Source organism: Perna viridis, chromosome 15, assembly GCF_037379345.1.
Source record: "Perna viridis isolate PV_CMFRI_1.1 ecotype Kerala chromosome 15, ASM3737934v1, whole genome shotgun sequence".
In the NCBI taxonomy this organism is placed as follows: Eukaryota; Metazoa; Mollusca; class Bivalvia; order Mytilida; family Mytilidae; genus Perna; species Perna viridis.
Window position 1 is genome coordinate 23,189,229 of NC_142459.1, and position 25,029 is coordinate 23,214,257.

At 31.0% G+C, this 25,029-nt stretch overlaps 1 protein-coding gene across 2 annotated transcripts; it reads left to right on the forward strand.

Moving 5' to 3' along the window:
• Window positions 1–876: 876 nt before the first annotated feature.
• Window positions 877–24,210, forward strand: LOC148597523 (protein ERGIC-53-like). 2 transcript variants are annotated; one of them, XM_088564501.1, is made up of 15 exons: window positions 877–1,074; window positions 2,310–2,366; window positions 3,478–3,575; window positions 4,096–4,203; window positions 8,138–8,202; window positions 9,284–9,383; window positions 10,494–10,617; window positions 11,514–11,569; window positions 11,843–11,934; window positions 12,548–12,596; window positions 13,572–13,757; window positions 15,717–15,817; window positions 17,626–17,806; window positions 18,414–18,532; window positions 19,443–24,210. In XM_088564501.1, the coding sequence occupies exons 1-15, from the start codon at window positions 927–929 to the stop codon at window positions 19,477–19,479; spliced, it is 1,521 nt and encodes a 506-aa protein (XP_088420627.1). In that variant the 5' UTR covers window positions 877–926; the 3' UTR covers window positions 19,480–24,210. The 2 variants fall into 2 exon arrangements, with proteins under 2 accessions (XP_088420627.1, XP_088420628.1); XM_088564502.1 differs by having other exon boundaries at window positions 8,141–8,202.
• The last annotated feature ends 819 nt before the right edge of the window (window positions 24,211–25,029 follow it).

The following is a 25,029-nucleotide window of genomic DNA, read 5'->3' on the forward strand; positions in this document are numbered from 1 at the left end:
GAAGATACTAAAAAAAGATGATATTTTACGACTACCCCCTGGCAAGGCGTCATTTTCTCGCCGTGTCAATCAATATTCTAAACTATACTTGACGATCCAATGATATTTATGTGTGTGTATGTGTGTGTGTGTGTTCGTCACGAAGTGCTTTAAATCTATTTATGTTTCTCACTATAAAATTATGAAACACTTTGTCCTGATCAAGCGTGTATTTTCGATGTTCGCTTCTGTACGCAACATGCACAGGAAACATAATCCCAAACCATATGAAAAACAAAAGGTATACCTAGATAAAAATGTCATCAATCCAAAAAAAATTATAGCTTCAGATTATTATGAGCAGTTAGATAAATATCTGAAAAATTTAAAATCCGAGGTAGGCTTTCTCGGAGAACATGAAAATTCTTAAAACTGGTCTTATGCGGTAACAATTACTCATGCAGTTACTTTATATTTTTACTTTGAATTTATATAGTTTCCAGGTTTAGTTCATTTGTTCGGTTGGTTTTGTTTTCCTCTTACCAGTATTGTGTATTGTTTTGTTTGTTTATTATTTCATTTATTTCTTCATTCGGTTTTCTTTCTTTCTTATGTTTTTTGTCACAGTCATTTTGTTTTAGTCTTGTTTTGAATTTTGTCTGAATATCTGTTTTTGCTTCTAGTTCCAAATTAAGACTTATTTTTCAAACTTTGAAATGAAAAAAAAAGAAAAGAAACACCAGCCTCGCTCCCAAAAACATTAAAACAACTTATTGTTTCACATAAGTATAAGTTACACGACGTGAACATGTCCAGCGGCGAAATAAAATTGCTGTCATATCAAAATGATTGATAGACTTTGTCAACAGTCAGGCATTAGTTATCTCCCTTACAGATAGATGGCGTGTTATATCTACTTCCGTTAAGTGGAAAGCAGCTGTCAAAAAATGGTTGGAAGAATTTGCTTGTTGTTATTTTGTGTTTATGCCGCTACCGCTGCAAATTTAAAGCCCAGATTTGAGTACAAGTACAGTTTCAAAGGACCACACTTGGTGCAGAGTGATAACAGCATTCCTTTTTGGGAATACGGCGGTGGTAGGTTTGATAAACCCGGCGTGTTTTGGTTGGCAGATAAGTACACGTGTAACAAGCCGGTAAACATATGGTCGATGTTTACATTTTATACTTCATTCTTTAGACAGCAATTTTGAAACCTATATTTAATTAATACCATTTTAAGTACTGCTATCGTCAAATATAAATATTTTGCAATATCTGCACCTTTTTTCTACTTCAAAGTACTTGTTGACAAACATTTATTTTATTGTCCAAAATGACATATAGTTGGCTCTCACCTGGTCTTTGAAGTTTACTAATAGCGTTAACCTCTCTGATAATACATTCATCTTCACATTGTGCATACATGTAGTTTTGGATGACTTTCATGGTTTTGAACTTTTACATAGTTCCTGTAAATGAGGAAGTTTTATGAAGGTGTCTGTGATATGTATCACATTTTAGTTCTTTTCTTTAAATTTTAGATGATTTTCTTACAGCATGTTTAGAAAAATGTAGAGAGCCTGTAATGAAGGAGAAGTTAATGTAGTAGGGCAGTGATATTTTTTATGTCAGATTAAATGATTTAATCATTCTAGTCATGTCAATAACTTCTTTCTCAGAAGTACATGTACATATAGATAGAATGATCATTTTCACAAGCTTCTTTTAAGTTTTACAATTACATGTTTAGCCTCAGGAGCAACTTCTTCATTTTGGTTTAATCAATGATTTAGATTCTTATTGTAATTTTTTATACATTGTGTAGATCATTTTTAAAGATTTCTTATTATTCTTTAAGTAAATGTGCTTGCAGCTGTGATATCACAGATGTTCATGTTTACAAATAAAACTCTAATTTTATGACAGGATGCATGATTGGGCTACATTTTTTACACAAGTTCACACCTTACACTAGTAATATAATATTTTGTCCCAAATTGACCAAAAACTTCAGGTTTTAGGGGTTCAAGTTTTTGTCGACTTTTGCATTGTATTTATGATTTATTCATGATGAGACATAAAATCATGGAATAAGCCTTGTTCAGTGTAAATTGATACTTTTTTCTGAAGCCTTCTTATGTACAACATGTATTTTCAGGGTATGTTTTTTTTTCCATTTCCAAATTCATCCCTTATCAAATGATTTCAACATACATGTACACTTAATTATTTTAATGTTTAAGTTCTGACATCGTATTCCAAACATTATACCATGATTTATACAACTATATGATGGATAATATTAAATTTGGTTTTGCATTTATTTTCAGATGCCATTGCCAGTGCCGAGAACATAAGAATTACTCCTTCACTGAGGAGCAAGAAAGGTTCGTTTAATTCTTGCAATGTCCTTCATATGACAGCATTTAATTATAGTATGAATTATGTTTTCTGATAAAATGTAGTCAACATTAAATATGTAATTTATATGTAAAATGGAAAAGATCATTTGTTTTACATGTAAGTTTGAAAATGAACTTATAATGTTAATTCAGAAAGATTAACCTTTTTACGGTTTAAAATTTTTTTGTTCTAATCTTTTTTTTTCATTGACAAATAAAGATATTGTCACGTTTACAAAATTTAGGACTACTAATCTCAAGATTCTGATTACCTACACATGGAAGAATACGTCCCCAATGCAATTACTCTATTGGAGATGAATATCGTTCATTACACTATGGAATGTTCCCTCTTGAATAAAATGACTCAACAAAAGCAATTTAATCTTCAAAACTTGCAAATTTATTGGAATAATTAATGGGCAGTTGGATTTTCTCTGATGTGTTTACATATGTAGATCCTCTGTCAAAAAATGAGTGACTCAAAATCTTTCTGTGGGAAGTGATGTATGTAGTGAGGATGCAATTTTTAAGAGAGATGCACATCATGTCTTAAAGGATGCCCTGCATGTTCCATTTGATCGATATAACATGATTGTTGGGGTTTAACGCACGAGCAGCAATATTTTAGCTATATTCAGGCGATGAACCTGAAGTGGATGATAAAATGAACATGAAATGATGATGAAATGAAAAAAGAGGGATGGGACACAAGAACAAAAGAGTCGATTAATTTTGATTGCCACTAGAAAAAGGGAGGGATGGGTAAGGTTGGGCATTTAGACTCCTGTGGCAGAGAGCAAAGGTTCCTACTATTGAATACCATAGCAGGGTTTTTAACGTGCGAGGAACGTGGCATCTTTCCCAACACAGTGCACCAGCAGTGCTTAGCCCTGCTGCAGGCCTATTCTTTTGACACCCGGACCTGCACGGGAAGATTGATATAACATAATGGTGCATTATCAATTAACTAAAATATAATTCTATTATAAATTGCTCTGTCTCTCATAGGCAAAGCCTAAAAATCATATTAAGACAGATTAATAGATAATCAAAAAATGGATTTCTTTTATTGGTTACCTCCCATTATTTTCAGGTTGGGTTTGGACAAAGAATCAAGTCACCTTTCCACAGTGGTCTGTGGAGTGTGTGTTTAAGGTCACTGGTAGAGGTCGTATTGGTGCTGATGGATTGGTAGGTTTTCACAAAATATGCAAGTTCAAAGGTCAATCACAAGAAAAGCCTTCCTGTACTTGTGTAATTGGCATTTAACCTGCAGCAAAATTCAGTAGCTACAAAAAGTTAACCAAATTCTTTAACATATAAATTTAATGATATTCACAATATAACTATACTCAGACATGGTGGCATGTGTTTTATGCAGGTGAATAACCTTTCAGGTAGTGAATGTGAATTAAAATAGTCATTTATTGATTCATTTAGTAGAAATATTCAGTGATATTGTTTTCCTGAATTTATCTTCAAAAATTAATCTGTTTCCCCAAATGAAAGTTTTCTGATTGGTTAAAATTATCCTTAGTAACTCATCATAAATCATGAAATTAAGGAGGTAGACCTTTGGTAAGGGAAATAACTCTTGAGATCAATTATATTGGTTATTATTTCCTAATTTGTGTTGGAAATGACATTCCAGTTAAACTAATAAATTCAGCATGCCAACTAGTCCTTAATTTTTTTTCTCGTATAATTGCAGGCCATTTGGTATACTACTCAGAAAAGTATGGAAGGAGCAGTGTTTGGTAGTACCGACATGTGGAATGGTCTAGGTGTCTTCATGGACTCTTTTGACAATGATGGACAGGTATAAATCTACGGAATAAATTTAACTCTGGCTTTAGGCTGATTCAAGTTAATTTTTAGATTCTTAACTCCTAAATTTAGATTTTTACATTTTCGTTTTTTAAAGGTCTTTTAGATTTTTCCTATCTAACTTGCACCAATTGAACATTCTTTTTAAGTTAATTTACAATTAACAGAAAATTATCTATGTTTCTGAATATTCCCCTGAATGCTATTTTAAAAATAAATAGACTGTAACATCCTGTACTGCACTTTATAATTTCTGGGAATTGATTGTAAATCTAACAGTTAACTTGAGTTTGTTGTGTGGTCTTAATTTTAAAAAAAATGAAATATAGACCAAAAAAAAGAAAGATGATTTAAATTGAGTACAAATAAAACTTTTAGAAAAGTAAAAGCTCAGGACAAAACAAACAACGAATATAATTGTATATTATTTTATTGTTTTGCATTGAAAGATTTAGTTGCCTGGCAGTGTGTTGAGATGTTTTATTCAATGTGTAGCATTCAGACTTGATTTTTTCTCATTTAAATCTGTACCAATAATATACCTTTACAATTCTCTTCTTTTAAATTTTTTTATCATGGATTCCATCAAGTTTGATTTTTTGTAAGCACTGTAAAAAAATCCAGTCTGAGCTTTGTTACTAGGAATATGTTCATGTGTGTGTGTCTGTAGGTGTATATTATCTTGTTTCCTCAAAACTTGAAAAATTACCCACTGTGAAAGTACTTTATTACTTTGTGGATACCAATTTTTGTGTATTAGGGAAGAAACACATGTTTGTGGATTCTTGAATTCGTGGTTTCGAGGTTTTCAGTATACACATGGATGGGAATCTCCTTTTCGTTGGGAACCTTATTTCGTGGTTTGACCTATTCATGAAAACCACAAAAATTGGAACCCCACAAACAATAGTATTTTCACAATGTTCTGAGTATATTCCCAACTTTATTCCATGTTTTAGCAGTAAGCAGGCCTGTAAACCGGAAATTTAAGAAGTTATGAAGACCCTTCCCAACTATTAAAAAACTGTTTAAAACTGTAAAAAAAAAGAACACGCTTAAAATGGGTTAAGAATTATTTAAACAAAAATTGATCAAATAATTACTGGCTACAGACAGATTATCACATTTCTGGTCTTTTGTATTTTTATTCAAGTTTTGAGGTACTTAACTAGAAAGTCTGAAAATAAAATCAATATGTAATTTATTTTTACACCTATGTTTGTGCAGAAGGTATGTAGATGTTAGATGTAGTAACTTTTTCTGTTTGTGTGCAATTTGTAAAAAAAAACTTGACACAATTGTTTAGGAAAGGCCTAAGGCCACATGTAGACAATTTTTCAGTTCCTTTAATTAGCCCTTTGTTGGTAATAAATGTTATTTCATTCTAGGGACATGAAAAAAAAATGTATAAAGGCTTTGGACCAAATACCTACAAAGTTTTATTAAATAAAAGCAACAGTCAAATGTATGTTGTGGCAACATTTTGAATTATATACTCATTATTGGTTCAAGGACAAAAAAAATAGTCTGCAGAAATGTCTTCCATTCACAGCTGTGGAACTGAAGATCGATCAAATATTTTTTTCAAGTATTACAATTCTACACAGGCAAATGTGCCACACATGAGAATCATATGGTTTGCATCATATGATTATCATATGAATCGAGCACCATATGATAATCATATGTTTCATATAACATGATAATTGCATGGTTATCATATGATAATCACACATTTTTCACAAACATATGATTATCATATGTTTTCAAGTCCATATTATCATATGAGAATCATATGATAATCATATGACTAACACATGTTCAATATCATAGGGTTGTCATATGATTACCATATGTTTATCATATGAATCGAGCACCATATGATTATCATATGTGGCACATTTTGGCTTTGTACTCTTATGCAACTAACAAAAATATGCAAATCTGTTATATCTTCTTAAATTTGAATTAGGTCAGTTTTAGTGGCTACACTTTACATTCTATTACATTGAATTAATAGGCTGTATATGCTTTCTAACTAAATTGAATTCCAGTGCTACAAACAGAGTGCTATATTAACCTCTCTAAAGCAAAAAGCAGGTACAGATTCTAGACCTGGCGAAGTCATTTTTCAACCTGTCGGACATTTGGTCTGGCAACCTAATAAAATCTGCTGGATTGAACAATTATCTGCCGGACCGAAAAAAAACCCAATCTTGCATCTATTGATTTAACTTTTTTTCTCTCTAGTCCAAGGGTGTACATCTGCTCTCTATCATGGTAATCAGTATTTGGCCATAAAAATTTTTTTTAAGTATCAAAAGTTGCATAAGATTTTTTTGTTGTCAATGTAGACTTAGTTCTCATGTTTTTATTATTTCATATCAATAAGCCTTAGTCATATATTAGTTATAAATAAAAAACAGTAAAATACTTGATAGATTAAAATATGGTTCCATTTAAGAATTATGTTACAGGCGACAATAAGTTATTGCGCTATGTATCTCCTACACACAAAAAAAAATGTGAAAACTACATAAATTGCACTAGGTACTTAATTAAGTAGCAGTCTTAGTAAGAATCATGCAAATTCTGTAATATGTGATACGCCTCACAGAAGGCTACATATTTTTATTTTTGTTGGTAAGTTGATTTATAGGACTATATGATGACATGTATAATTATTAATTCCAATATGTCTTTGCTTAGGAGATAATCCACATTGAAAATCCAACAGTTTCTATTGTATTTTAGTGTCATATTTAGAGTTAACTCCCATAATTTCGAATTCTACAGTGCCTTCTATACAATTTTTATCTCCTAAAAGCACAGGTAATATGAAAAACTGAAAGTTAATTTCTGTTTACTATGGTAATTCAAACAAAATATCAAAAATGAAAAATGTGTTGGCTTTTTACCCATGAATCACATTTTGCATGATTCTTAGCTGGAGCACTACTTAAATATTGGCTTTCTAATATGTTAGAAATTGCTTGGATTTAATAATGCATTGGATGAGCCATTGCTTTTAACATAGGTAATTATGGTTGTTTTGTTTTCTTTTTTTGTTAATCACACAGTAATTGATGTTTCCAAAGACAAAATCACTACATGTACTATGTACAAATGTATTTATATTGCACACATCACCTTGTGGTTGGCTCACTCTATCGTGTTTTTGTGTGTAACAAGAACATGTATATTACATGTGTTATTATATAGGGCAGTGTTCTAGGATTTTTCAGAAAATGAGGTTTCCTTGGGAAAAATCCATATAAAATCAACTTTCCCACAGTCAATGACTGCTTTTCTAACAAAACAAATCCTTACAGCATATGAAGTTCAACTTGCCATGGGAAAGTTTAACTAAGTACCTAACTTTCCCTGACCCAAATTTCACTTGCCCCAGGTAACGGGAAATAGGAATCCTAGCACAATGTAAGGAAACTTTTTATCTGCAAATTCTATGTATTATACTTATCTTCAAAAACATTTCAAATTTATGCATGAAGCCAAGTTATATCCTTCCTTTATTTACAAAAATGGGAGTTGGGATATAGAACACAGACAGTAAGACATCAGACATGACCTATGTATTATTAAATAAGGGAATACCTAATTTTGTGAGCTGATAACTTGACATTAAGTCCCCAATTAAATGATTCAAAATTGTTGTATCAACAAGTATCACATTGTCAAAAAAATATATTTGTTAGTTGAATGTGACAAGGACACAAAAAACAACAGTTGCAAAAATTGAGGAGATTTTTGTCAATTTATTATATTTCTGTTAACTGCTATTTCTGCTATTTTCTATGTTAATATTTTTTATGAGTTCTACTAATAAGGTGATTAGTTAAACTTTTCAAGAACTACAGTTATTATTTGCCGAATATGAAGAATATACCCATATTTGATTTTTTTTTAAGCATAACAACCCATATGTGATGGCCATGGTGAATGATGGTACCAAACAGTATGATCATCAAAGGTAAGCATTTCACAAGAATCAGACCCTCGTAATAGACCCATTGCCCGTTTTTTATGCCCTACCACATGAAGTGGCAAGGTATTATTGTAATATTGAATACTCTTCAAAATGTTGCATGTCTATCAACATAAGACATATCTATGATTTGTAGTCATTTTGCTCAGTTGTTTTAAAAGTACCTTAAAAGGCAGGTTACATTATATTATCATGTAAGTTGAATTTTCAGCAAAATCCGAAATGTTTTCAAGTGAGGCCATTTAGAACATTTTGCAATCTACCATTTCACAATTACCTGGTAAAATTCCTATAATGCCCTATTTTCATAGTCCTGTGTTGGCTGAAACAATGTTTTTGGTATAATTGTTTTGGTCTGTCTGTAGATTGTGCTGATGTGTCAGAAAACTACTGTTTTTTTGGGGGTTTTTTTTGTTTTTAAGTTTTTCATGCTGCAGCAGGAGATACTAGTCTCTTAATAAGGAACATTGTATAAAGTTTTACCAGTCAATATCATAATGTGATATCACATCATGGTAATGCCCGGTTACGAATTTAGAGTTACATCCCCTTATTAAAACGCATTCATGATCAAGCAGTTATCATTGTAAATATGCAGAAACACGATTTGCATGGCTTTCTGAAAAAAATCGAGAATGTGGTTCCTCAATGAAATAAACATAATCGTTGTTGATAAACTGGTCAATATCTTTATATTTAGACTGCCCGTAGGACAGTGGTATTGACTGCTACAGCAAAAATGACCTCGCCTACGGCTCGGTCATTATCACAGTCTTAGTCAATACTGCTGTTCCGTGGGCAGTCTGAATATCACAATACTGACCAATTTATTGACAACTATTATATAACTAACATAGTTCATGTCCATAATTTTTTTGCTTAATCAGTTGTTGTTTTTTAATAAGAGTTATCTCTCTTTGTTCACAATTAGAACAATCTACATGACAGTTTTTACTGTCTCATTTTCAATGCTGAAGTAACAGTACACACTGATTAAAATGGAATCTTAATCAAAATTAATTATCAAATAAGGTATTCTCTATACTTTTGTATCAATCTCTTCCAGTGATGGTTCCCAGCAACAGATGGGTGGATGTATGAGGGACTTTAGAAACAAACCATACCCTGTCAGAGTTAAAGTGGAATACTACAATAAAATCCTCACTGTAAGTATAAAAACAGAGGCCGGAAAATAAATCAGGACTATAAACATTTTTCTCACAGAAAAAATGGATATCAGATCAGGCCTGGGCACCACAAAACTTTAAAATACTTAAGTCTGAGAATGTTCTTAATTTCCATGGTAACTCCAATCAGAGTCTTTGAAATTGATGACATCACAGACAAGTAAGAATTTTATTATTTAAAAGAAGAACTATTTCAAGTTTTCTGGTGCTGAAACTGGAATTTCACTTTTTCTAATTTGAATTGTGCCATTATTTTTAATGCATGTTTACCAGTACTTTTGATATGCTTTGTTTGTTGACCTGCAGAATAAGGTCTAGTGAAATTTTCGTTTGATGTATGAAAGTTTAGTATAAGCAACTCTTAGCTTCTTGAAATGTTTTAACAATTACATTGTTTTTCTACTGTATAAATTACTATTTCACCAATGAACACTTTTTTTGGTTGAATAAGTCTGATCTTAGCAGAATTCATTGAATTAATTCCCTTGTCTATACTTAGCTATGAGAAATGCTTCCATGTTTTACAACTGCTTACGACAGTCGATTATGATTTTTATTTCTTTTGTGTATTGTATATATTTTCATTGATCTAATAAATAAAATTTAAATAGAGGTTTAAATACTAATGCAAGTTTTGACTTCTCTACGTCTTTGACAAGATTTTGTTTCGCTTTTTCAAATCCAGATTTTACCATTTCGGTTCTTCTTTTACAGTATGTTTGCTTCCAATTTCAGCAATTTCTGTATTTTGGGCTGACTAGGTAAAATGGTGTCTCTTGATTTTCGGCAACAAATAATGAAGAATACTATGTGATAATTCATGATAATTTCTTATTTTTATTTGATTGGAAATGTTCATACCTAATTTAACTACTGTAACAGTATTAATTTTCACAGTGTTCTAATTTTTGCAGTGGTCAGAAAGGCATGAAAAATTAGTACCTGCAAAATTGAATTTTAATACTATAGAACGCTTATCATTTTTTGATACCATAAAAATTGTTACCTGCAAATTTGACAGATTCCAGGAAAATTAGCAACCACGAAAATTAATGTGTTTACAGTATATTTACAACTTTTTGTTTCCAGGTTTTTATCAACACTGGTTTGACAAACAATAAGGATGATTTTGAGCTGTGTTTACGACAGGAGAATGTAGATTTACCAGCCAATGGTTACTTTGGTATTTCAGCCGCTACTGGTGGGCTTGCTGGTATGTTTAATTTATGCTGGACCACAAGGGATGTACATATGATTCCTTTTAGGGAATTGTAAATTATTTGTTCCCTTAATATCTTCATGGAAAATGTGTAGAATTCAATTGAAATAAGGCTAACAATTTTTTTTCTTGGCCTGCCATCATATCTTTTGTTATGCCTCATTTCAAATTTCTATTACTAAATTAGGACCTCCTTTGTAATTTTATCCCCCATCACTATGTGAAAAGGGACATAGAATTACGGGTGTCTGTCCATGCGTCCACCCAGTCGCACTTGTGAACACAACTCCTTGTAAACCGCTGGACAGATTTTGTTAAAATTTTGTAGGATTGTTATTTACCATTTGAAGTTGATATATTGGGCCGCAATTTTGAATCTACAGATTTTACAGGAGTAATAGGTCTTTTACACATCAACTTTTTTGCAGCGACTGGAGGCATACATGTATGGATATAAGTTGATCATTCTCCATGAACAATGTAAAGAGAATCCTAGTCTTTTTTTATGGATAAAAAATGCAAAAATATATGCCTCCCTCTCTCATTTCTCGTGAAAAATGAGAACCAGCTATTTACTTTGAATGGCCTAACATTGATTTCTCACTACATTTCTATCCTTAAATAAATTAGCATATTATAAAATAAAATTTGTTATTCATTCTACAGAAAAGAGTATTAAAAAATTTTAAGTTTCCTAGTAATGTTTTTTTCCTTTTCAGTTTAAAAAAATTGTTTGAAAAATTAAGGATGCCCTTTCTGACACTTTTAACCTTAGAAACAGACTTTAATTTGTTTTAATTGTTTAGATGTTGTTTGCCTCTGGGTCTCTTTTCTATATGCTCTGATGTAATATAAGTTTATTTCATACAGTTATATTTTTCTTTTGACAGATGACCACGATGTTTTGGCTTTCCTTACACATTCATTACATGACGGTGAACAATTGGTAAGGAATATTAAAACAGGCATCAAATCAGCTTTGACTCACTCATTCTTTAAAAATCAGCTGTGACCTCAATAGTCCATTCTGATGTTTTGCAGTTACATCAAATGTCTTTTGGGTTTTTTGCTGTAACTTAAAAATCATTTGAATGAATTTGACAAGATCTCAATGAATACATTAGTAAGATTAAAGAAACAGGAGTTACCTCCCTTTAAGAAAATATTTCTGAGTGGGGTTTTTGTTATGTTTTTATGTACAAACAATATTATTTTACAGGCACAAGCTCAGAAAGTTTCAGAAACAGAAAGACAAAAATATGAAAAAGAATTTGATGATTATTACAAAGAACTGGAGAAAGCAAAGCAAGAGTATGTAATATATACTGTAATGTATAGGTTCTGTTGATTTAGGAGAGGTGGGGACCTGTGAGTTAGGGGGAAAGGAGGATGGAGTGGAGGCTAAAATACCTGGTGTAAAGTGAGGAGAATTTTCCTTTGAGAAATGTCTATGCCTGTCCACCAGAACCTATAGTGTATATTGTGTTGTGTCTGCTTAGAAGTTAGACTACAATCTACAGTCACTTCTATTGTGCAAGAAAAAATTGAATAATGACAGGTTTGATTTATAGATCGTTTAATGTTCATTATCTTTAAAGCAGAATTGGTTTGAATTCTCTCTTTAAGATGGTGTTTTTTAGATTATCAACATTTAACCTTTAGAATAATTTTTTAATACAACATGGCCAAAGAAAATAAAGTTTCTCCCTTGAAATTTGAAAAAAAAACGTGAAAAATACAGTAAAATTGCCAGAAACCTGTGAACTATACATGTAGATTACACAACAAATATTGTCTGCTTATTCTTAGCTGTAAGGACTAAAGGACTATTTCAATTGTTCATAAATTTTGTACTTTTGGTTTCTGACTGACAATTAAAAATTTAACTGATTTTTTTTTTTTAATTTTTCATTTATTCTTAAAGCTTCCAGCAACAACATCCAGATAAGGTTAGACAAGACTATGAAGGAGAGGTATGTACCAAGTTACTGAGGCAAAAAAAATAATATGTCTGTTTCCTGCTATCCTACCGTACCCTAGTTTTTGTGCCTACCCTAAACATTATATGTCCATTTTGGCTCAAGCACTGTTGAAGTCTAGTTTGTTTTCTCAATAACTTGATGTAAAAAAGTTTTAAAAAAATAAAATAATTTCCCTACCAACCCTATTTTTTTCTTGCTGGTAGCATGAAAGAAGACTATTATTTTTTTTTTTTCTTTATTTATTCTCATGTGTGAATAGAAAGCTTTATTTAGATTTAAGTTTACTGAATTTCAAGGTTCAAGATTGTAAAAGACAGATATAAAGTATTATAGTCAAACTTATTGAGTGTTAAGAGGTTTTGGTAAACAGGTCCTTTACTTTTTAAATTTTGTTGTTGGTCTTAAGTTGAATTGTTTAACTAATATTTAAAGTTAATTTAATTTGATTTTTTTTCCATTTCAGTCTCTGTCATTTGATAAGTTTGGAAATTCATTGCAAAAAAATTGTTAACTTGTGTGAACCAAACCTTGTTTGTTATGAACTGCAAGATCTGGTGAAATTTGATATTAATGTAACAAATAATATCCTCTTACTGTAAGATTTTAATATTTTTTATTGTTTACTTCCAGGATCTGATCTGAAAAATTTCCAATACAATGCAAAATCTTTTACTTATTGTATCATGTAGAAATATATATTTGTAATTTTTATTGGTAGTTTCACACCGAAAGATGTTTTTCTTTAATTACTAAACTCAACTCTCTGTAAAGGACAAAGTTTAAAGGCATTTAACATATTCTCTTAAAACCACCAAGTCACATGACATGACTTGCATACCCTATCACCAGTGTGAAACTTCCAATAATGAAACACTGATATGTTATAGTTTGTTATTAAGACTCCTTTACGCTTCTTCTATCAACAATAATCATTGGTCGTGAAATGTTCTCATGATCTAATTTCAGTTCATGGCCCAGGGAGAAAGGGAGCTTAGAATGATTTTTGAGGGACAGAATTCCATCCATCACGCTGTGAAAGATTTGAGAAAAGTTTTAGACGAGTTGCTCGGCAGACAGGAAATGGTCCTTAGTCGTGTCAGTCAAATCTCAAGTGGTGGTGCTGTACAACCTCCACAAGGTGGTGCTCAACAGGTAAATTCTTGTTTATTTTTCTTAATATGGTATTGCGTTGGAAGATACGGAGACGACAATTATTCCAATGATGCTTAAGCATGGCCAGCAATTTGATATGTCTATTTGTATCAATCAAAACAACAATTTATAAGTCGCTGATATTGTTAAAGACTTCTTGCACTCGTAATTTCAGTACCTTACAGTTGCATATGATTTGCATAATTATATATTACTACACCAAATTATGCTGTTTATCAGTGCCCTGTTTACCATCAGTTCTAGCTCCATACAAGATCAAAATGTACCTCTTAAATATCATACACATGTCTGCTTGCATGAGAACAGGAAGTTTACATTAAAAGCTGAAATGATCGGTTACCATTGAGAATGACCCAGTTTCCGATTCAGACACAGGGGCTTGTTACAATTAACTATATAGATCATAAATATTATAAGGGCTACGATATATATATATATCTGATAATATATATGACTTATATAGTCACCTGTGACTGAATCGGTTACTGAGTAATATTACATTAAGTTCAATGCTAACTTATCATTTTATCTTTTAATGTCAACTTCCCATTCTCTTACAAGAAACGCATGTAGATATTGGGGTCATGATAATGTTTATGGCCAATATATAGTAATTTTTAGTTGTTTAATCTGGTTCGTAATCTGGTTCCCTGGTCAGTATCATAAGCGACCCAAAGATTGCTAAAATTTGAGAGAAACCTGTGGAATGAAAATAGTACCTCAGCTTCCAGTTGATTTGATTGAGAAACATATGGGTAACCACAGTTACGATAGATTAATGATATCAGTGGAACCAAGGTTCTAGCCGAAGTCCATCGTTTTTTAGGTATATTGCATTCATGCCTTTTTGGATGTTGATAGCAAGCCAATATCAGTGGCAAAGAATAATTGACAATTTGCAATTTTGAAGACTTCAGTCTTTGATTTATATTGAATACAGTTAGTTTGCAACTGACAAATTTATCTGTGAAAATAACGCTTCAATTTTTTTTTTTTAAATGTCTGTACATGCAAAAATATTTGAGGCTGTCAATCATGAAATTTAAGCTCTGCAATTTCCTTTTATCCTATGATATTGCACCTTTTAAAGAATGTTGCATTTAAATGTTTATTTATGCTTACCAGAGCCATGTTGTTGAGATGTCATTTTTTGGTCTATACTGGTAGTTAAATATCTTGAGAACTGCTTGTGAAAAGTCGTTTAAAATTCTGTGTGTTTATATTTTGAATGGAGTTTAGATTCAAAAGTTAAATGTCATCGTTAACATTTGTATTGTTATTAAGGGTCATCAATTTTTATGTTTGTTGAGGTTTATTCAGGCATTTAATTTAAATTCTCAAAAAAATGTTATATTTCAATTGAAAACTTTAAAGGTCTAATATTGAAAGAAACCACAAACTAACAAACTTTTTTCATACCATGGATTACCTAACTTTAAAAGGGCCTAATCAAACTTATCTTAAGTGACCTTATAAGAGAGACCAAAAAGCATAAGACAGGTGGTCTTTATATAGAGGTTAATTTTACATTTTACATAGTGGTATTACTGTTATAGTCTTTTAAGACAGGTTATTGAATACTGGTAGTTGCTAAGACAAGTTTGTATACAAAAAATGACTTTCTATAACCATATAATAGCTTGGTATTTCAGCCGCTACTGGAAGGCTTGCTTTCATACATTGAAAGAAAATTTCACTAGACCTTATTCTGCAGGTCAACAAACAAAGCATATCAAAAGTACTGGTAAACATGCATTAAAAATAATGGCAGAATTCAAAATCTCATAATTCACCCCTGTAGATTTATTATTATATGGTCAAAATGTGTTTGTTTCAAATGAAACATGATTTTCCTATATGAAACTTACATATCTTTATTTCTTGTTATACTTTCATTTTGCATTTAAACATGTCCTGACAATCTACTTTCGTTTTCAGGGAGGTGGAGGGATGCCAATGATTGACACCATCAAACGGCATGAAGTTGACAGAGTTATGAATAATCAAAATGAATTATTACAAAATGCTAGAGAATTAAGGTATGGTGTAAATACTTACCCCAATTAAGTCCATGTTACAAGAGTTGTCTTTCTTTAGTTGAATAACTGAACAAATAAAAACAGTGTTTTTATATTATCTACAAATTTGGTTACAGCCTGTAATAAATAGAGCAACCATCCAAATTATGGACATTACTATCTACATTTTAGACAGAATCACTCACTTCAGTGTCATCATCATTATTGACATCAGGAGTAGAGTTCATTTAAGGCCAAAGTAAAAAAAATATATCATAGATTTTCATTCTCTCTCAACCCTGTTCTTTTAGCACTCCTCTTACAAGAGTTGTCTTTCTTTAGTTGAATAACTTAACAAATAAAAACAGTGTTTTATACTACAGTCAAACCTTGGTAGCTCGAACTCCAAGGGACCATTGAAATGTGTTTGAGTCATCGGGAGTTCAAGAAATTGAAGTTCGTGTATTTCCGGATTTTTTTCGGTGCCAGTCCGAGTTCAACTTTATCTTTAGAAGTTGCCAACTTCCTACAAAGTTGTGTTCATTCATGGATCTTTTTCGTTCGCTTTCGGAAGATTATGTTGATTTGTGTTCACTTTTAAAAATGTTCAGAGTTTGAGTTCCTTGGTCAATAATTTGTTTCCATCTGATTTTCTTTCATGCTTTTATCATACCGACTTCGGAACATCCTCGCACTTCAATCAGTGTTATGATAAAGATCAAAACTACGTAATTAATGATGACTTAAATTTTACCTGTAATTAACTAAAATGACACTAATTAATGATAGGGCTTTTATTACTCAAGCTGACGACTTCAAGTTAGTGAGAGTTATTCTCTAAGATTTATTACTGAATGGACCGTCCAGTCTGTTCGAGTTCAAGTTCCAGAAATACAAGGTTATTTATATTGATTATATGGGAGAAAATTTTGGTACTTTGAATTGTGTTTGAGAAATCCCGGGTGTTCAAGCCATCCAAGTTCGAGCATGTGAAGTTCGACTGTATTTACAAATTTGGTTAGATTCAGCCAGTAATAAATAGAGCAAACATCCAAATTATGGACATTACTATTTACATTTTAGACAGAATCACTCATCATAACTATTGTCATCAGAAGTAGAGTTCATTTAAGGCCAAATTAAAAAAAAAATAAATTTTCAATTAGATTCTCTCCCAACCCAATTTTTTAGCCCTCCTCTAAAAAAATGTATTTTTATTTTTGTTGACAGCATTTTCACAGAAATTGATAAAATAAAGTAGTTAATGAAATTAGCCCAACCACCCTAAATTTTAATTAATGTTGATTGATAATTTGTGATTTTTTTATTGTGGCCTAAAACTTAATGTGTAACAATAGATGTAAAAGCTGTGGTTATCAAAGATATCTTCATTTTCTTCTTACTAGCAGGAGTTGTCTTTCTTCAATGATATGTTGTCATACTTTAAACAAATTGATCCTAGTATGAAAATAACTATTCAGTAAGTTTAAACACTAAACTTAAGGAGGTAGACCTAAAGTAAGAGACACAACTCATACAAATCACTGGAACGTTTGTATTCAGGCTCTTTATATCAATCTCATGTTAGCATCAAAATATCTTGGATTGAATTCGTTCTATTTCTAATGAAAGATTGAATTCTTTGGTGAAATTGTATATGATATAAAAATATCACTGATTTCAATAGTTATGTACCTTACCCTAGGTCTACCTCCTTAAAGATGTACATACTGTTTGAAAAATAGGAATATGAATGATTGTCTTTTACATTTCCTCATGGAAAATTTTTAAATATTGAATTTGTAAATTTTTTACATTGTCTTTGTCAGGACGCTATTAAATGATGTACAGAACCGAGCCAATGTTATCCAACAGAACATGGGTACTATGGGAGGCGGAGGAGGTGGAGGTAGTGGTGTGCCTCAACATACCCTCAATTCTATAGCTGATATCCATGAAAATATGAAATATGTTAGACAAGATGTTGTCAACTTAGTCAATAGACCGCAGGTTTGTATCATTTTAGTAAAAACTTTTAACTTTACTTTACACTGCTAATGAAGGGGTTTGACCTGAAAGTTTTTTTTTTTTTTTTTTCTGTTTTTCTATCTTCATTTTAAACTGGAAATTCTACTAGACCATTTAGTAAATTTAGAAGACTTTCATTTAATATGAAGAAGGGCATTTTATAGAGATGTGAATGAAGCAAGATATTTACCAATGTTTTTACTGTAAGAAAAATAATCCAACCGAAAGATATTTTCATTATTAAAATGTCTACTCCCAGTTCCACTGAATAATTAGATTTATACAGGAAAAAAGCATTGTTTTCAGGTACATTTTTGGATGGAACACATTTATCTCAATAACTAGCACATGAGTCACAAGAGAATTTTCTGATACAATCTTCAGAAAAAATGAACATCATGATCTATGTCCGGTAAATTTCAAGCCATAATTTTGATGACATTATTGTCAACATAAAAAATAGGTAGCATTTGGTCAATTTTTTTTCACTGATCTTACCCTCTTTTATTTTGACATTATATATTTCAGGCCACTGATGCTATTTTTCTCTGATTTTACTGTGGTATATTATGACATTTTATATTTTCAGGCCGCTGGCGGCTCAGCACCTTGCCCACCATCTGCCACAGTTAATTGTATAACACCTATGTTATTTTTTGTTTCAATTTGTGGACAATTTATACTGTTAATAGCTTATATGGTTTATAGGTGAGTAAAGACATTTATGGTAAATTTTAATCTGTTTTTTTTTTTTTTTTTCTGAATTATTTTTCCATATTTTTAAAGTTGAAAATTATGCAGATAATAAGATTACTTGTCATATTTTAATCATCAAATAAGCCTCAGGAAAAGTTGTGATAATTAATACAAACATCTAAAATCTTCAGGTACAGAAGAGTAGACCATTGGTTATAAAAAAAAATCATGCAAAGGGGAATAACTTGCACACCAGACAAACTGGTTGCCAAAATAAAAAATAAGCTAGAAATTATTTCTAGCACATATTTTTATTAAAGTAGTAAGTAGTTTTGTCATGACTGTGAAGGAAGGGTCATTTGTTATTGAACTAAGCTTGTGCCTAAGTTATGACAAAATGACTTATCTTCATATTGAAGTTTAGTTCTATCATCAGTCTGGTCATTGGCTATCAATCCGTCAAATAGTTTGAGGAATTGTATCAGGGACTGTTACTATTAAGGAAGGAGTAGTTGACTTCTTACCTTTTGTTATCAAACAAACCTTCGCCCAGAACACAGAAAAAAAGTTTCTTACATAAGTGAATATTAAAGATCATGTTATCTTTCACAAGGTCCTAGAGAGTGCGGCCATTTCTGAAGACATAGTATATAGTGATGTTAAATTTTCTCTTTTCTGTATTTTGAATATGTCTATGACGCTGCGACTTTTAAGACATTTCTTTCATAAACAGAATTAAGATGTGCATGTAACCTTGACTTACACAGGTTGTCTTAACTTGCAAAGGGCCTTTTTCGGAAAAATAATTAATCTTAATATTGAGGTAGAGTTCTATCATTTCCCCAATTCCAGTTTCATTTTATACTTTAGTATTCTAAATTTCTTGCATATTTTTTAACTATGAACATTGATGTATTTTCAGGTCAAATAAAGAGGCTCAAGCAAAGAAGTTTTACTAGAAAAAATATTTTTATGAGAGTTATTATTTGTTGTATGAGAGAGTATTTTATTGTGTGTGAGTTTGTGTCTAGTAATTTTAAGAAGTTTAAGATCATTTCATGCTCAGGGGTTTTAAATGTCAGCAGATACAAAAAGCAAATTTTAATTACATGTATCTACTTATTTTGGTGATATATCTGTCGTTTTAAGAATCATACAGGTGTAGAATTTTGTAATTCTTTCAAACAATTATCACACATTTTTATTGCTGATGCTATTTAGCTTTAGACAATATTTAAAAAAACCTATATGTGTCCCTCAAAGCAATGAAAATTTCTACACTAATGTTGCATTTAGCCTATCAATAAAATGATCTTAACCATGGTGCATGTCATTATGAAAAATAAGCATTAATGATAGTATTTTACAAGTTCATGTAAAAGTGGTGTCACAAAAGATTCTTGCAGCCATATTATTGTTTTTCTACTTTAAGATATGTATGTTGTTATAATATGTTATACTTTGTCGTCTGGAGTCGCAATACAAAGTGCAATGTTGTACTGTGAAGATACTAACAATTGTGAGTTTGTATTTTTGTGGTTTGTCAAAGTTTTTTTACATTTAGTTAATTGAATTTTTAATTTGTGGATTTCAGTAAAACCTCATAAGTTTTCAATAAAAATTTTATATTTACATGAGAATTTGAATTTGTAGCTTCACGAAAATAATTAAAACCACAAAATTTGTACCTAACTAACAATTATTCTTCCACAGCAAGTATTTCAGAATAAATGAAAAATGGCATGTAATTTTATGGTAAATATTCATGTAAGATTTGATTTTAAATCAGAATTATGTAACCTTACAAGCTTTATTGCTAAGCAAACCATAAATATGTTAATTTTTAAGTTATAAATTAAGAAGGTAGACCTAAGGTAAGGGACGTAACTCTTGAAATCAGTGATATGTTTGTATTATATTCAATTTCACCAAAGCCTTTCAAGCTTTCCTTTGAAAAAGAAAGAAATGAATCCAAGTTACTTCGATGCTTACATGAGGTTGATATAAAATGCTGAATACAAACGTTTCAGTGATTTGTAAGAGTTATGTCCCTTATCTCAGGTCTATCCCCTTAGGTAAGTTAGCTATATCTTTTGTTAATTAGAAAATATCCCACCATCAAGTTGTTGTAGGATTTTTCTTAGAAAAAACTATATATATATATATCATTTATAATACGACATTTTTTATTGAATCACTGGTGCTAATACTATGAAAGATAAAGGGTTATATATAACTAATTTGTTGGTTGTAGCACTCTTTCACAGGGAACTTTGGGAGAAAAAGTTATATTAGTAGGTACAATAAGTATTTTAGATGGCACACTTACTTTTTTCACCCAAATTTTCTTTTGATGTGAGAAGAATAAACACTGTCCAGTATGCAAGGGTAGAAAATCTTCCAGATTGCAACATTTTTTAATTCACCACATCTTGATGAACTTCAACCAATGAATTAGATATATTTTGCCTAACTGTAGAATTGATACTTTTTTATTGAGAACTTAAAGTAGAATGAATTGATATTATCAAAAATGGATGGCTAGGCTACACAAATATTACTGAATGCTTTTCTTTATAAATTAAAATCTTATTCTTATGCATTTGAAGCATTCCAGGCTGTGTTTCATAAAATATTCTCCTGCATCAAAAGCATTCCAGGTCCAGTTTTCTTTGGAAAAATCTCAAATTGTGGTTTTCTTTAATATTTCATCAACTGAAATTTCAACCAATCAGATTGCTCTGTATTGGTTAATTAAGGAAAAACTCAAGAATTTAAGAAAAAATATCAAATTAGTTTTTTGTATGAAGCGGGGCCAGTACTTGAGCATGTAAGTTTCAAAACTATAAAGGGCTTACTATTGTAAACTGTTATTTTTGCCATTTTAACAGTTTCACAAATAAGTGGGGAAAAATACCCACAAAATTTATTTTTTAGTCGTTATTTTCCATAGACCTGATTTCCAAATTTTTAAGATCTGTATTTCACTGTATATTCCTATCTGATTCGCCAATTTCTGCTGTTTGTGCTTTTATAATAAGTTCTGTTTCCAAACTCAAAAACTAATATCTGCAAATACATGTACATGTAAATTCAAGCTAGAAGATCTAGCCCTGGTTTTATAAAAAAAAAAATCTCAAATTGAGATTTTCCTTAATTCCTTCAACTCAAATTTTGACCAGTGAGGTCGTTTGAGGAAATTAAAAAATCAGATATTTTTTTTTATGAAACCCAGACCTGTAAACATTAATTCTTCTCCTTGTAGATAGGTTTCTTGATATTCCTGCTCTGTCACAATTATTTTTGCTTCACATTCAGCACATCGTTGATTGCTGTAATACCTTTACATAGGGTAAATTATTGTTTAGATAATTTTATTTTTAGTTGCACTTTGTTTTTTTGTTTATAAATTTGGAGTTGGATATTAGATCATGGATTAACTTCATTTTTGTACACAGCATTTTGTACAAGTGTGTTCCATATACTGTGCTAGATATTATATGTAAAAAAAACAGTGATATGTGTGCATTTTGGTGCTGATAGAAGTTGTGGAGGTATGAAAAGTCTTCCATTATTGACATCAAAGTTATCTGTCAAAATCTCATCATTGAATATGATTCTAAAATTGAATTTCATCAATTTCTTGGTTGAAGTCCTGTTTTACTCTCAATAGAAATCTCAGTTAAGTATTCATTTTGTATTAGTTAAAAATCTCATTAAAAATTTTCAGTTGAAATCTCATTTTAATAAGCTCAGCCAATTTGATCAGTTTAAGTCTGGGAGAAATCTCATATAAGTTTTTCAGTTCAAATCTCATGATGCATTAAATGGTCAAAACCATGTTTCACAGCATTGTTTTAAAACATTGTCAGGTATATCATAATTTGAAATATTCCAATACACAACATTCCATTTTTATCATATTTTATGTCCTAGCCAGTTGTATAGAAATTGACCTGTTATATATAAGTTCTGCTTTTCTGCTTAGGTCTACCTATGACATGAGATTTTATGAGCAACTGAGCTGTTGTTTCTACAAAAGTCGTGGACCCAGACCCTACCAGTGCACATGGTCCGTGCTCTCAGTTTTTAGTGAGGTCCTGGTTACTTATTTGCCTTTGTTTTCTTGTGTGTTTTGTTTTGTTTTTTTTTCATGTTTTTTGTTTGTGTACCTATTTTCTTCGTCTGGTCATTATCCATTGATTGTGCATTTTTTTTATTAACACTCTTATCATGGTTTATGGTTCCCTTAATTTCCCTTAGACAAAAAGCAATCATGTCAAATTAATAATAATTTTGCTTGCAATTAACTGATTAATGGTTCAATCTGGTTGACTGAACCTAACTTTTGCCCTTTCAGTTTCATAATATATCTAAAATTGGCAGTATTTATGTTATAGTTAAAGATATCTGAAAAAGCTCAATTTGACATAGTTTATTAAATGGAAACTAAAAATGAAGACTTTGGGTGCAAATAGCATGCATGGGAGATTTTTGTTACCAAAATCATTAAGAATAGGCTGTGTACATGTAACTATCTACTTTTCGTGTAAGGTCAATTTCTATATAACAGTGTCTTTTTGTTATGAATGAGTTCCTATTGCAGAAAGAGTGTATGTGATTGTTACAAATATTTTTATACCAATTAATCTGTTATGGAAAGGTGAAATATTTTTCTCTGTTTTTGTGTTGTATTGTCAAGAATGGCTGTGTATGGATGCCATTTATTTACCTGTTTTGTCTGAGTAACTACTTCGGTTTCTGAGGTATTAAAATCTCCTAATTTAATGATTTGAAAATAGAACCCTTTTTTTTCTCTCTTTTTTGTCATTCCGGAACCAAAAAAAGCCATATTTTTTGTGATTAAATAAATTAAAACTATATGTCTTTATAAATTTACATTTTTGTTCTATTGATATAATGTTGTTTGGCCATGAATCTGTTTTGTGTATTTATCAGAGTAAACTTTGATGGGATCATTTGTAATGATGGATTGCTTGATGTAGTGCATTTGTTTTGTCTCAGTTTTAAGTGCTTTATTTTTATTATTGTGAATTCATAAATGTCTTTAGAAATTGGTATGAAGGGAATTTTGATTGAAAGTAACAACATTTATCAATATTCTTTCATGAATCTGCAAGACTATGTTTTCCATTTGTGAAAGAAACGTTTTGGTTACTGATATAAACTTTTAATTAAAAAGATGTCTTGGTTTTGGGATGTTTCCATCTTTATCCAATGGTGAATGTGAAATTTTGACACCCCTCAGCTTTGACTGAGACAAACACAACCTAAAGTATCAGTATGACTGGCTACCTTTTAGTCTTTCACTTTTGACAAAAGTCAACTTAATTTGTATAAATAGTTGTTGACAGATATCTTGTAAACGAATTCCTGTTCAAATTTTAATGTATGATTAAGTTAAAAATCCTTCGAGCATATAATTCCTACATCAAAATGATCCTCATGATTGCATGATAGAGATAGGTTAATATCTTTTACATTAATTACTATGAGAGAAAAGTTTTTTATATGAATATGAAACAAGATTTTTGTATATATTGTTGATTTTTGGATATGCAAGTATGAAATGGTATTCATCTTCGACAACATTTCTACCATGACTTTCTGTGTTCTGTCTAGTCATGATGATATCTGGTGTCTGGTATAATAAAAATCATTTATCAGGAGGTTATCATTCTTTTCTATATGAGACAGTTTATATTTTGTCTATAAATCTTTGTCCCCCTCTAAATGTAGCTGCTATGAATATTTTGAAAAGTACTGTGAGAGTTATCCTCCTTGGAAATTGACATTTCGGGTGGCAGATCTATGTCTGGCTTAAGCAGTAATTTCCAGAATCAAAATCATTGGATGACTGGACCTAGGCAAGGATTGAATTAAAGACCTTCCACACCAAAGAGTTACCTGAAAAAACACATTCTGGATATCAGGGTTATCACCATTGTTCATTTAGACTAAAATATATATATTACGTGAATAGGTATGGTGAATATGTCAAAGAGACAACAACCCCATCGGGATGAAAATGTCAGACCAAGGCTGCCCATTGCATGGTTTTCAATGACCAACTAGGAAACCCTCACACCACAGGGCAGGCTATATATTATATATACTTAATATAATTTCTGCATAGACACAAACCACCCCCTTTATGAGGGAAGGCAAGGAATTTTTGTTAAAGGCGATAAAAAAAAATTCAGGAGCAGCCACAGTGATAATTTTTAGAATGGGGTAAATTTGGAAACATATTTTATTATATTTATTTTTTCTACTTATAATTTTTTATTTTTTTTCTTCAAAAAGATTCAGACTCAACCACCGCTCACAAGAAAGATGGTTGGTGACTTATAGTCTTATGGATATTTTAATCATCTGATAATTGATATGAAATAGGAATTCCTTTAAGTAGCACTCCAGGTAAGAGTCATGCAAAATGTGATTAATGGTTGAAAAGCCTACATATTATAGTTTTTGATATTTTGTTA

Coding starts and splice junctions, on each gene's coding strand:
- LOC148597523 (XM_088564501.1), top strand. CDS start 927: ATGGTTGGAAGAATTTGCTTGTTGTTATTTTGTGTTTATGCCGCTACC. Junction 1,075..2,309: donor TTTTTGGGAATACGGCGGTG/GTAGGTTTGATA, acceptor ATTTATTTTCAG/ATGCCATTGCCAGTGCCGAG. Junction 10,618..11,513: donor CGCTACTGGTGGGCTTGCTG/GTATGTTTAATT, acceptor TTCTTTTGACAG/ATGACCACGATGTTTTGGCT.